This window comes from Oratosquilla oratoria, chromosome 9 (assembly GCF_046742065.1).
Source record: "Oratosquilla oratoria isolate Oo_2021 chromosome 9, ASM4674206v1, whole genome shotgun sequence".
NCBI classification, from domain to species: domain Eukaryota; kingdom Metazoa; phylum Arthropoda; class Malacostraca; order Stomatopoda; family Squillidae; genus Oratosquilla; species Oratosquilla oratoria.
The window spans coordinates 12,969,570-12,982,766 of NC_134785.1; the positions used below are offsets into that span (position 1 = coordinate 12,969,570).

The following is a 13,197-nucleotide window of genomic DNA, read 5'->3' on the forward strand; positions in this document are numbered from 1 at the left end:
CGTCTGTCCTTAAAAGGAATGTAAGTTTGAATCATCTTAGTGAGCGTATTTTGAAATATTTCCCACATCTGATCTACAGGCCTTTCGTTTAATTTTTCCTCCCAATCTGTAAGCTGAAGCTCCAGTCAGCTATGGAGAAGGAGCGTGAGTGTTCTTTCAGGATGAATGAATTATTTTTAGGTATATATATATATATATATATATATATATATACGTATATATATATATATACATATATATATATATATATATATATATATATATACATATATATATATATATATATATACACATATACTGTATATATATATATATATATATATATACACATATACACACACACACACACATATATATATATATATATATATATATATATGTATATATATATATATATATATATACTGTATATATATCATATATCATATATACCAGACATATGATATCACTTGTGTTTTGATGTATGCAGTATCTATCTATACAGTTCACAATGGTGCAATGAACGTCAGTGTTAAGACCACTTTTCGGGTCAATTGTAGAATCCCCCCTCCCTCCTCACACACACACACACATGTACTTGGGTTGAAGATAATGTTGCTGGGGTGGACATTCTACAGTTGATCATGTCTTGTGATACTTTTCAAATGGAGATTATTCCTTTACTGTGTGAGGACTCTTAAAACTGCATGAAACTATCTCCTATTTATATCATCTATGAGAGAAAATAGAAATTCCATGTTATTGCGTAAAATATTCCCTTTTTATTTTTACTTTAGAAAATAAATTAGAATATTTATACAATTCCAATTCTGAACTGTAATATACTTGCGTACCTTGTTTAACTTTGCACATGCCCACGAGATATAAAAACAGCTTTATTTCAGGCCAAGAGAGCATGTTTATGAATCTATATATATTTCGTATTTTTGAACGAAAATTATCATTACTTATGGTTATAAAGGCCTACATTTCGTATTTTCCGAACACCCGATATTAGTTGTGTTTTGATCTATGCAGCACCTATTTCACAATGTTTCTCCACATTGCATTCAGAGAGTTTATGATTGTGATTATACTTTGGGTGCTTTTGCTAGTCTGGTGAAGTTCCTGGCACGATATCTTAAGCTGTGGCCCTTGAAATAATCGCCGTGTGCACGCGCAGTCCTGTCTCACCTGTATAGTAGGTTGTTCGGGTTGGGGTCTCCTGCACACTGGTCACCGGTTGTGAACGCAAGGGTCATTTATAACGTAACAGAACATGTGCGGTTACCAGTAGGCATATTATACAACCACACAGACACACCCACCCACCAACACACACACATTTCGTTTCGTATTAGTGTTCATAGCATCTGTTGGACACCGATTGCGCAAGCATGTGCAACTCTCTTCATTTCTGTCAGGTTATGTAGGGGAGGGGGAAGGAGTGAACTGAAAAAAAAAATCCGAGGCTTAATAGCAATGACACTAATAAAGAAGACATACGACAATCTTCAACCTCCGCCACCCATCACTTCTGTCCCCTCCTCTGTACCAAAGAGGGAGGGAGGAGGGCAAGAAGGAAGAATCCAATTTTGAGAATGCGGTCGGGGTTCCCCTACCGAAGGCATTGCAAGTTTTCCGCGTCCGATGGCTCATAAAAAAGGCAAATAAACAAATGAAAATCCATGGATACACCCAACACAACGACTCACTTCAATTGTACACACAAAGCCCTTAAGGAACACACTTGGAAAGATGGACGACAGACTAGCATGGGCGCCACATCGCCAGACGACGTTCCCTCATCGTCTTTGCTCAGACGGAGGCAGCCAAACGATCTTCCTCCGCCTAGGAACTTGAGGGATGTCAGGCCCCTTTGGCCGCACGCAGAAGTCCAGATAACGGCAGACCTGAAGACGGCTGGTGGGGGCGGGGTGCATTTTTTTTTTTTTTTTCTAAATCTTAAACTTTTGAGATCTATAGTCAGAGGAGTTCCCTACCGCCAAATCCTCTCTAGGGCATTAGTGCCAGGAATAGTAACAGACCATTGCTAGGAGCTGTTGCTGGAGGTTCTGCACCTGTGCCTGGAAGCTGAGTGTTGGCGCACCGTGTGGCGAACATATCCGCCAGTCCCTCCACCTCCTGTTGTGGCTCTGGGTGGGAGGAAGGACGAGGGGCGCGCTTCCCAGCTGTCCTCAGATCGGCCCACAAATCTGCCAAACTGGGGTGCTGGGAGAAGCTGGTACACCACTCCAACTACTTGGCCTCCCGTACCCGACTTGAGACTTGACGAGCGTGTGCCACTACTTCCTTCAACAGTTGTAGGTTAGTGGGGGTGGGTCGTTTGCGGGATGATTCTGCGAGATGATTCTGCTCCCGGACCTCCTCGTTGTAGGACCACCAGTTCCGATGCCATCGTTGCACCGATAGTCGTCTAGGGATGGCGGCTTCTGCAGCTATCTCGATCTCTGCAATGAATTCTGCTTCTCGCTGGTCCAGGTCCTCTGGCAGGTCGTATGCTTTCTACCAGTTATCCAGGACGGCTTGGAACTTATTCTAGTCTGCCCTCCGCAGGTCCCATCAAATTGTTGGGAGTGGTGGGGGCGGGAGCGCGACCCTTAGAGTGGTGATGATAGCGTGGTGGTCGCAGGGCAGAGTAGGACGAACCTGCCAGTTAGTTCCTCAGTTTGATGTATGTTTGCCTTTTTTTCCATCTTTTCCAAGCTTTGTCTCCTCTATCTTTAGCATCACTAAAAAATTTATACCAACACTTTATGTGAACTCTTTTTTTGTTTCTTCTTTGCTTCACATTTATCTGTTCTCTCCTTGTATTTTTCTTTAAATATGTTCCATTTCTCTTCCATCTTTGTTTCTTCATTTGAACAATTAGCGTTTTATTTTTTTTTCTTTACAAAGTCCGTTTTGTTTCTTCTCATATCATTTTGTTCTTTAAGTTCGAACTCTATTAGTATGTGGTCTCTCTTCCCAATTGGTGTCTTGCAATTCATTTTGTTCACGATTTCAGGCTCAAATGTGAATATTAAGTCTAGTCTCGACGGTTCTTTATTGCTTCTATATCTGGTATTTTCCTTGACCCATTGCGTCAATGTACAATCAATGGCGATATCCAGTAGAATGTTGTCCCAGAGTTCCTCTCCACCTTTTACTGTCATTTCTTCCCAATTTATTTCCTTTGCGTTCAAGTCACCCATAATTACTATATTTCCTCCATCGATCAGTAATTCAGATAATGCATTCTTTATGTCTTCCATTAATTTGGAATGATCACTATCAGACCAAGCCTGTGTTTTTGGGGGTACATATACTACTATAACATTTTTATTTTCATATTACTATTTACAATTTTAATCATAATCATTTCCACACTATCTTTTCTTTCTGTTATCTTTGTCACATTTAAGTCCCTTCTAGCCAATAACATGACTCCCCCTTGATTGTCCGTTCTATTTTTCGCCCAATGGTTGTATAGACCTTGTCCCACCATACTTGATGATATAGGACCTTTCAATTTTGTCTCCACAATTCCCATTATGTCTGGTTTCTCTATTAACAAATACTTGTTTAGTTCATTTATTCCAGAAATCATACAGTCCATGTTTGTGTATGCCAATTTTAATTTCTTTTCTCTTCTCTTTTTTTTTTTTTTTTTTTGTTTCCTTTTTTTCTGATATACCATTTTCTCAGCCTCAGATCCAGCACTCTTTAAAAAAAAAACTAGTTTTTTTCAGTCTCCGTTCTTCTCTCTCTCTCTCTCTCTCTTTTTTTTTTTTTTAAAGCTTTATTTCTTAGTGCCTTATCTTCCTCTATTTCCTCATCGCTTATTTCCTTTTTTATCCACATATTTTTGTAATTTTCACTGTTAACTAGTTTTGTCGCTTTTGATAGTATCTCTTCAGCTATCATTTGAGTCCGTAGCTTGATTTTCATTGGCCTATAGTATTTTTCTCTAGAGTATGTGTCCATTTTAGGCACCTCGTCAATTTCCATATCCAACTTTTGACCCTCGTCCTGAACCGACGTTCCGCCAGACTCATAGAGAGGACACTTGGCCCTCAACGGACATTTGCCCCACAGTGACAAAATCCCCCGTCATCCCACACATGTAATGTGACCTCTCCCCGTGTCTTACGTCGTGACCTCCCCCCGTGTCTTACGTTGTGACCTCTCCCAGAGCCTTTTTATTCTATGTTATTATGTCCTGTACTCTCTGTCTCTATTACATTGAAAACGCTAACTGCGTTTAGCGAAACGTCTGTACATTCTTTCTCAACAAAAGTTCCTAATGTCTACTGGAAATTTATTATTCCGTCTGTCCTGTGAAAACCAGAAATCTACGTTCAGAAGACTTGAAAGTCTACTTAAGAAGCCTTGTAGTGCCGAATGCGCAGTTGTTTTTAACAAAACATGTTTAAAGGAAAACCTGCTGCCAAGATTTACATATATATATATATACACACACACCTGGGCCACCAGGGCAGCTTACTGGAGATGAAAAGGTTACGTGTGTAGCCTGACAATATATAGCGTTCTGCCTGGTGCATTAATGGGTGGGTATTTCATAAGAACATAACAATAGAGGATACTGCAAGAGACCATAAGGCATACATTAGGCAGTTCTTTGTCTCTTACCACCTTTAATTCCTATCCATAAAGTTATCTAATCTTTTCTTTAAAACAACCAATTGCTTCATTGCTCACTTCCATAGTTACCAAGTCTATTCCTTCCGTTATCCACTCTGTTGGTAAACCAGTTATTGCCTTCTAATTCTCCCCTCCATTTGTATTGGAGGGGAGAATTAGAAGGCCACTACTCTGGATGTTTACTTGAGGGTGATAAGTCATTATTATAGAGAGCTTCTCGTAGGGGGGAGACGGCGGGTATCACCGGGGCCCCCGAAAGTACCTCTCGTAGGGCCCGGCATCACCGCCCTGTCCCAGTGGCGCGGTGCCTTTATGTTCTGTCGTTGTGGAATTCCGTGTTCGTGAGAATAATGGTTCTAAATAGATCCTGCTTGAAGGTACCAAAGGTGGCGTCTTGAGAGGCTAGTGGTCATCATCTCTACGCAAGAAGGTTGAGTCCACAGTCCTCGCCTTTCTAAATATCTTTGTAAATAATGTTTTTTCCTCTAGAGAGACCCAGGCAACGGGAAGCTGTCCTTTATTATGAAGTTGAAAGATTTATTGCATCGGAAGAATATCATAAAAGTTATATATTTACCCATTGATATGGTTTTAACACTTTATTACTCGCGCCGGTTTTGTAAGTTGATATTACCTGATTTCTGTAGAAATGGTTGATAGGGGTCTTTTTTTTTTAAAGCGTTGACGTGGGGAGTATGTTCATGGTACATAAATACATATACCAAAGCTTTTTTCCCCTTACAAGTGGGGTAGCCAAAAAGAAAAAGGCATAAAATCATTCCCACCCATTCCATCCCTGAATACACTCCACACCCCTCCACCCTCCCTCTTATCTTAGCACCTCCTGAATGACGGGTCATCCCTGCACCTTGTCCACTGCCCTGGGTCAGAAGCAGTGTCGCAAGACACAGCACATCCACAGCAAGGCCGCTTCATTAAATCGGCGACCCCCCTCTCCGCCCCCCATTGCATAAAAGGATAGGACGGGGAGAAATTCCTTCGGGCTAGGTCAAATTTTGCTCACACATACTACCTCCCACCCCCACCCCCCCGCCCATTCCACCTCATGCAATCACAACATCATCCATATACAGCCATTCTCCATTCACCCATCTTCTGTTCATGATACCATCGTTTTTGTTTTTCGCTCTACTAGGTAACTAGGGGAACCATGGTTAATGAGGACTTATGAGGTTCGCTCTAGTTCGTGGTGAACTAGTCTTTAGTCAGACCAGTGTCCTCCTGAGGTATGCATTCATTGTCAACTTTTTATATCTCATTGTCTATTTAGGCAGCGGTAGTTATTGGTCGCCCTAACATAGATAATTCTACAGCAACCATTTTTTAAGTGCTTTCGCCGCTTTTGGAAGACCACATAATCAGAGAACATCATTCTATTTTTTTCCTCAGCCACTATCTATATTTTTAATGAGGAAAATGCGCACGCCATTCCTAGAAGAGGATGCATTCTGCTGGCGTCATGCAACCCTGTTTACATTGAAACAGGTTTCTTTCGAGATTTTCTTGTTTTCGATTTCGTGAGACACCCAACCCAGCTGAGCCCCCAGCCAGCACTGCAGTGCACTATAGCCAAGTGAAGCGGAACGCATCGCTATGAAAAGACCCCCCTGCCTCACCCAACCTTGGGAGATCTGTGCAGAACAGCTGGTCCGCACCCATGGACCCGTTTCCCCAGTCGAGGACCTTATGCACTGCTTTGACTCGCCTCCCCCGGGTTCACAAGAAGTCTGGCTTGTGTGTTGTGTGTTTCGTTTGTTGCGCGCACGTGCGCACATTAAACTAGTTGTATTTCAGTTGCATTCCATAGGGAAAAAAACTCAGTTTATTGGCCCACGTCTGTCTGTATGGGTCGTAATCTACTAAACAGAAAATTCATTTCCGCTTGACTAGCTAACTGTACCTTTTTCAAAGTTATTTCCTCTTCAAGCTAGTGCATATTCATTTCTAGTTGTTCTGTAATCTTACTTTGTTCTACAGTTTCATATTTCCACATTCTGCATGTCTGCGCGACTAATTTCTTAACCCGTGCTGACCTTCACGTTTGTACTATCTCTTGATACAGATATATTCTTTGTTACAAAGCAAATCATCTCCTGTGACCAAGAGTTTTGCCTTCACTCCATATGGGTTTTATCTAAAGAAGAACAAGATATCGGAAGGCATTTATTCAATCATTACAGTGTAAAATCGATATAAAGATTACATTGGTTACAAAGGATTACAAAGGATTACAAAGGCGAAGCATGCCGACAGGAGACCTTTTGGTCCATATCTAGGTCGGATGCGAAAAAAAATCATAATAATAATAGAATAATAACAATAAAAAAAACTATAATAATGTATGCAACAAACAAAATACATAAATAAATGCATACTTACTCCTGTAAGTACTCTGAAGAAAACTTTCGATGAAGGCCTTCACCAGTATGCAGAGCAGAAATGGGTTTTCTCATGGGTTATATTATATCAGTGTATGGTTGGTGAAATTTGAAATATTTGAAATGTAACGCGTGTAGATATGCGGCCAATATAAAGTGTGTATCTTGATATATCTCTATACCATTAACCATATATGCATAATATCCTTAATTATGCCAAGCCTACTAAAATTCTTGCCTCACCGCCTCAGCGAAAACTCCTGCGGACACCCAGGGGGCTTCTCATCTCCAAGAAACCTCGGTATCTAACTTCGGTGGAAAGGGAAGCGTGTACACCCACAACTCCTAGCACGAAAGTTATAGCAGCATGTTGACCTTGGCCCGCAGTCTAATGAGGAGCGACACCGTTTAAAGAACAAGAAGGGCCACCCCTGTCCACACGACCTCGCGCCTGTGAAAGCAGTACCATTTATAGTTCGAAAAAAAAAGTAATAAGTACGAAGAGGTGGACAAGGATTAAATTCTGACATCTTTTTTTTTTTTTATCTGGATACTAAGTTAGTAGTCCCATTGGGACAGAAATACATGAGTGAATTAATAAATGAAAATAGATTAGATGAACCATGGAATGTACAAATAATTACAGAGGTTAGAACACAGTTAAAACAAATTGAAAAATTGTATGAACAATCAAATCAAAACATAGGTAAGCTCTAAATTCTTTACTTGCGTCACCAGCCATGAAGATTATAATTGAACCTAACAAGGGGAAAAAAGGTAAAAAGAAAAGAAAAAAAAAACTCGGCCCCGCGATGGAAGATAGGGTATGCGGCACGCTCTCGACGCTCAAATGTGCAATTATCGGCTGAAAGAAACCTGCACAGCGAAGCTATAGCGATAATCCCATACCACACTCCTGGTCATATGGCCATTTCCCGAAGGTTGAGTGTGGTTTGAATTTTCCGCCAAAATCATCGGAAATTTAAAATTCCCGGCTCTGTGCAGGTATGCGCATTGTCGACCACACCTCCCCCTCCCTATCCCCTCCCTTCTTACCCGGCTAGCTCGAGCCGGACGTCGCGTCACTTAGATCGCGGAAACGGGACCGAGTGGTTAACTCGCTGCCCACATGGGAGCAGGCGGTCCCGTTTCCTGCTGGTTAATCGTCTGTTAGTTTTATCGCTTTCCGCTTGGCTGCGGGTTTGTCTCATTCTTCGACTTTGATTTTATACGAGCACAATCCCTCCCCGTCTTCGAGCCGTCCCTGGTAAACAACCCGGGTCCTCTCGGAGGACAGGGGACGTGTCTTATGGTACGGAGTGTGGCGCCCCCCAGGGTCATCAGGCCTCTCGGCAGCGCCATACCTCTGACCATCATCGGTCCTCTATTGCCTCACGGTTTGTATCAGGCCCTAGGCGTAGACTTTGACCATATACGATCGCAATCCGTCCCCGTCTTCAGGCCGTCCGTGGTAAGAACCCGGGCCTCTCGGAAGACAGGGGGACGTGTCTTATGGTACGGAGGGTGGCGCCCCCCAGGGTCATCAGGCCTCTCGGCAGCGCCATACCTCCGACCATCATCGGTCCTCTATTGCCTCACGGTTTGTTTCAGGCCCTAGGCGTAGACTTTGACCATATACGATCGCAATACGTCCCCGTCTCCAGGCCGTCCGTGGTAAGAACCCGGGCCTCTTTGATGACGGGGGGGACGTGTCTTATGGTACGGAGTGTGGCGCCCCCCAGGGTCATCAGGCCTCTCGGCAGCGCCATACCTCTGACCATCATCGGTCCTCTATTGCCTCACGGTTTGTATCAGGCCCTAGGCGTAGACTTTGACCATATACGATCGCAATACGTCCCCGTCTCCAGGCCGTCCGTGGTAAGAACCCGGGCCTCTTTGAAGACAGGGGGACGTGTCTTATGGTACGGAGTGTGGCGCCCCCCAGGGTCATCAGGCCTCTCGGCAGCCCCAAACCTCCGGTCATCAATGGTCCTCTAACAGCCTCATAGCTTGCTTCGTCAGGCCCTAGGCGTAGACTTTGACCTTATACGATCGTAATCCGTTCCCCATACGTCTTCGGGTCGTCCGCGGTAAGAACCCGGGCCTCTCGGAAGAGAGGGGGACGTGTCCTATGGTACGGAGGGGGTGCCCCCGAGGGTCATCAGGCCTCTCGGCAGCCCCATACATCCGACCAATAATGGTCCTCTAACGCCTTAAGGGCTCCCTTTGTGAGGCCCTAGGCGTAGACTTTGACCTTTTCCACTCGTAATCCGTTCCCCATACGTCTTCGAGTCGTACGTGGTAAGAATCCGGGCCTCTCGGAGGACAAGGGGACGTGTCCTATGATACGGAGGGTGACGCCCCGAGGGTCATCAGGCCTCGGCAGCCCCATACCTTCGACCAATAATGGTCCTTTAACGCCTTATAACTTTCTTTGTCAGGCCCTAGGCGTAGACTTTGACCTTTTCCACTCGTACTCCGTTCCCCATACGTCCTCAAGTCGTCCGTGGTAAGAACCCGGGCCTCTTGGAGGACAAGGGGACGTGTCTTATGATACGGAGGGTGGCTCCCCGAGGATCATCAGGCCTCGGCAGCCCCATACCTCCGAGCTTCAATGGTCTTCTAACGCCTCACGGCACCACCCTCCTTCCAGGTTTCTTAACAAAAAAAAAAAAAAAAAAAAAAAAAAAAAATCACCACCCAGCCCTTCTCATGAGCCACAGCCAACCTCTTATCAACTTCACTTGGCTTGAGTTTAAAGATGACTTACCTGATGTTCCACCCCCAAGTAAAACACAAAAGAACTTTAGACTTAGGGAGTCTTGTGTTAGTTAAAATGAGTATAAATTAGTTCAAAGAAACTACAATCATTTAGTGTAATGAGAAGAGGAAAATCAGTTTTAAATAGTACAGTTTAAGTTGGCGCAAAGTGCTAGGTATTACATAAATAAAATGCCTTGACCTTGGAGAAAAAAAAAAAAAAAAAAAAACAGGTCGAAATGGACATGACTTCTCCTATTCAACTTAAGCTAATCTATAGTCATGATGGTCAAGAACTTTACCATGTTGAAATTAATTTCAACGCTCACTGTGACTCAGGTCGAAATGACCATGACTTTTCCTATTCAACTTGAGCTAATCTACAGTCATGATGGTCGAGAATTTTACCATGTTAAAATTAATTTCGACGCTCACCGTGACTCAGGTGGAAATGGACATGACTTTTCCTATTCAACTTGAGCTAATCTACAGTCATGATGGTCGAGAATTTTACCATGTTAAAATTGATTTCGACGCTCACTGTGACTTAGGTCGAAATGACCATGACTTTTCCTATTCAACTTAAGCTAATCTGTAGTCATGATGGTCAAGAATTTTACCATGTTAAACTAATTCAACGCCCACTGTGACTCAGGTCGACATGAACATGACTTTTCCTATTCAACTTAATTTAATCTACAGTCATGATGGTCGAGAATTTTACCATGTTAAAATTAATTTCGACGCTCACTGTGACTTAGGTCGAAATTACCATGACTTTTCCTATTCAACTTAAGCTAATCTGTAGTCATGATGGTCAAGAATTTTACCATGTTAAACTAATTCAACGCCCACTGTGACTCAGGTCAACATGAACATGACTTTTCCTATTCAACTTAATTTAATCTACAGTCATGATGGTCCAGAATTTTACCATGTCAAAATTTATTTCAACGCTCACTGTGACTCAGTGATGTCACGGTATGATAAGATGACGTCATTGTGATAAATTGACGTCACCATGTAGTCCTATGACGTCAATTTGTGTCCCTGTGACGTCACGAGACGATCCTATGGCGCCATGATCAATCCGGTGACGTCACAGTATAATCACATGATGTCACTAGGTATTAAACATATAGAAGTCCGCTTGTGGGTGATGAGACGTCACAAATTGCCATAGCACACTTTTGGATGAAGACGCTCGCCACGGGCTTCGAGAACTTCCCGCGGGAAGACTTGGGGTGAGTTGGATACATACCGAGGGTCCAGGCCCGTCTTCGTGGGAGACGCTCAGGGAACGTCTTCACCCAGGACGAAGCCTCTTGACTAACGCCCACGGACGAGGTCGCTCGGAAACGAACTTGGCCTCGCATACTCCCTTTCGGTTTCTCGCTTACCCCGAGGATCTTCACGAAACTAGTGAGAGTGGTAGGCGTACGTTGGACGGAAGCAAGCGTCTCCACACTCATGTTCCTAGACGGCTAGTTGATGCATTTGCCCACCGGGGAGGGTGCATCGGCCGACATCTCAGTGGCTCTGAGTGTGTTGGAGGACGTGGAGTTCGGGGTGGACTGGGACGGGTCTGCCCTTGCTCCCACACAGAGACTTTATTGGCTCGGGATTGAGTGGGACACAGTCAGCGTCCTTCGGGTGCTCCCCTGCGCCAAAAGAGCGTGCTTCTCTCACACGTCCTCCCTCCTTCGGTGGCGGGGGGGGGGGTGCCTCAACTTCGCGACCCCGGCCCTTCCACTGAGCCGCTTGGGGCGCCGACGGCTGGTACGGGAGGTCGACAGGAGCATACTGCTTCTCCCGCGTGACCTGCCCGGGCCGATACCCTCAGCACTCCACAGGTTGTTGCGTCCCTGGCTTCGGTCGGGGGCCCTACGCCGGTCGCTGGAGTTTCTCCGCACCCACTCTGTGGAGCGGGTGCGGGACCTAGGGACTGGACATCGACGACTCCCTTGGGGACACGGTGTCTCTACCACTCGGTCGCCCCTGTCCCATGTGTCGCCATGGAAACGGCTCCACCCCTCTCATCTCAAAAAAGTGGAGGGGGCAAAGGGCGACCGAGGAGTGGGGAGGGGCCAGGAACCGTTGAACAGGATACAAATTTCGTATAATTTACGCATTGTGTGAACAGTGCAATGTTGTGCATGTCACATTCTTCGGCGTGGGTACTTGACGTTTCTGTCTCCCCTCTACTGAGTGATAAAATGAATAAGTCTCCCATAGGAAAGACACACGTAATAACGGTTTGATTCAGGCTTCACCTCTCCTCCCACCTGTCCTCGTCTCATGCATAGCTTCGCTGTGCAGGTTTCTTTCAGCCGATAATATTTCTTTGTCGCGGCTCGTGCCGCTTAAATTCTTCTTATCGGCTTAAGAAACCTGCACAGATTTAGGGTCCCTCCCTCCTCCCACAGGCGAAGCCTTCATTTCTCATTGAAGTGACGCGACGTCCGGCTCGAGCTAGCCGGGTAAGAAGGGAGGGGATAGGGAGGGGGAGGTGGGGTCGACAATGCGCATGCCTGCACAGAGCCGGGAATTTTAAATTTCCGATGATTTTGGCGGAAAATTCAAACCACACTCAACCTTCGGGAAATGGCCATATGACCAGGAGTGTGGTATGGGATTATCGCTATAGCTTCGCTGTGCAGGTTTCTTAAGCCGATAAGAAGAATTTAAGCGGCACGAGCCGCGACAAAGAAATAATTAACCCCCATTGCAAAAACAATAGAAGAAAATGAAGAAGTAAATAAATCTATAAAATTACAGGAGAATGAGCTTAACAGACCAATGTGTATTTTCTACTGGGGAATAACTGAAAGGGAGAACAAAGACAATCCATCCTTACATGCTGGTCGTTGGCTTTCGACCTGCACGGAGAGGGCCACCAGCAGGCTGCACACAAGAGCCACGGACACCATTGTCGTCTTCGTCATCCTCATCGTCTTATCGGTAACCTTGAACGTCTTCTTCACCGGGATCGGCACGTGCGAGTCAGCTCCTGTTCAACAGTCACACCGCTTACAACATAGACATCAACTTCTTCAAATAAGATAAAATAAAAAATTACATGTACGGCCAGTGACATTTCCACGAATGTCAAAGCCTGACCTCTTTGTGTCCTTCGAAGATTTCGGAACAAGGGTAGTTTTCGACCGATATGCCACAAGAATGAACATCGATTGGACTGCCTATTCTACGCTCTCTCTTACCTCTTGGTGCGCAAACGCTCCCAGCCCCACTTTAGTCGACCCAATATCTGACCTTGCGTGGGAGTAGAGGCGGCGTTGCTACAGTGTATGCATGTGCCGCCACGAGTATGAAAGAGTAACTAAATCAGGACTTAAGGAGGAGGAGAGGAGGTTAAGCGTTGCTTGGTTGGGTC

General features: G+C 44.7%; 1 protein-coding gene across 4 annotated transcripts in view; it reads right to left on the bottom strand.

Moving 5' to 3' along the window:
• The window catches only part of LOC143028227 (uncharacterized), a 195,236-nt gene that overhangs the window by 161,082 nt on the left and 20,957 nt on the right, over positions 1 to 13,197 (bottom strand). The window contains exons 2-3 of one of the 4 annotated variants that reach the window (XR_012966702.1): positions 12,661 to 12,813; positions 7,182 to 7,494 (exon numbers count right to left, since the gene is read on the bottom strand). The exons of 2 other annotated variants lie outside the window; for them this stretch is intronic. Coding sequence is in view for 1 of the 2 variants with exons in the window: in XM_076190032.1 (XP_076046147.1) it covers positions 7,349 to 7,494 (146 nt within the window). In the remaining variant the exon portion in view is untranslated. Of the gene's footprint in view, positions 1 to 7,181; positions 7,495 to 12,660; positions 12,814 to 13,197 lie in introns of those variants that run through there. One more of the 4 variants, XM_076190032.1, reaches the window with a different exon arrangement.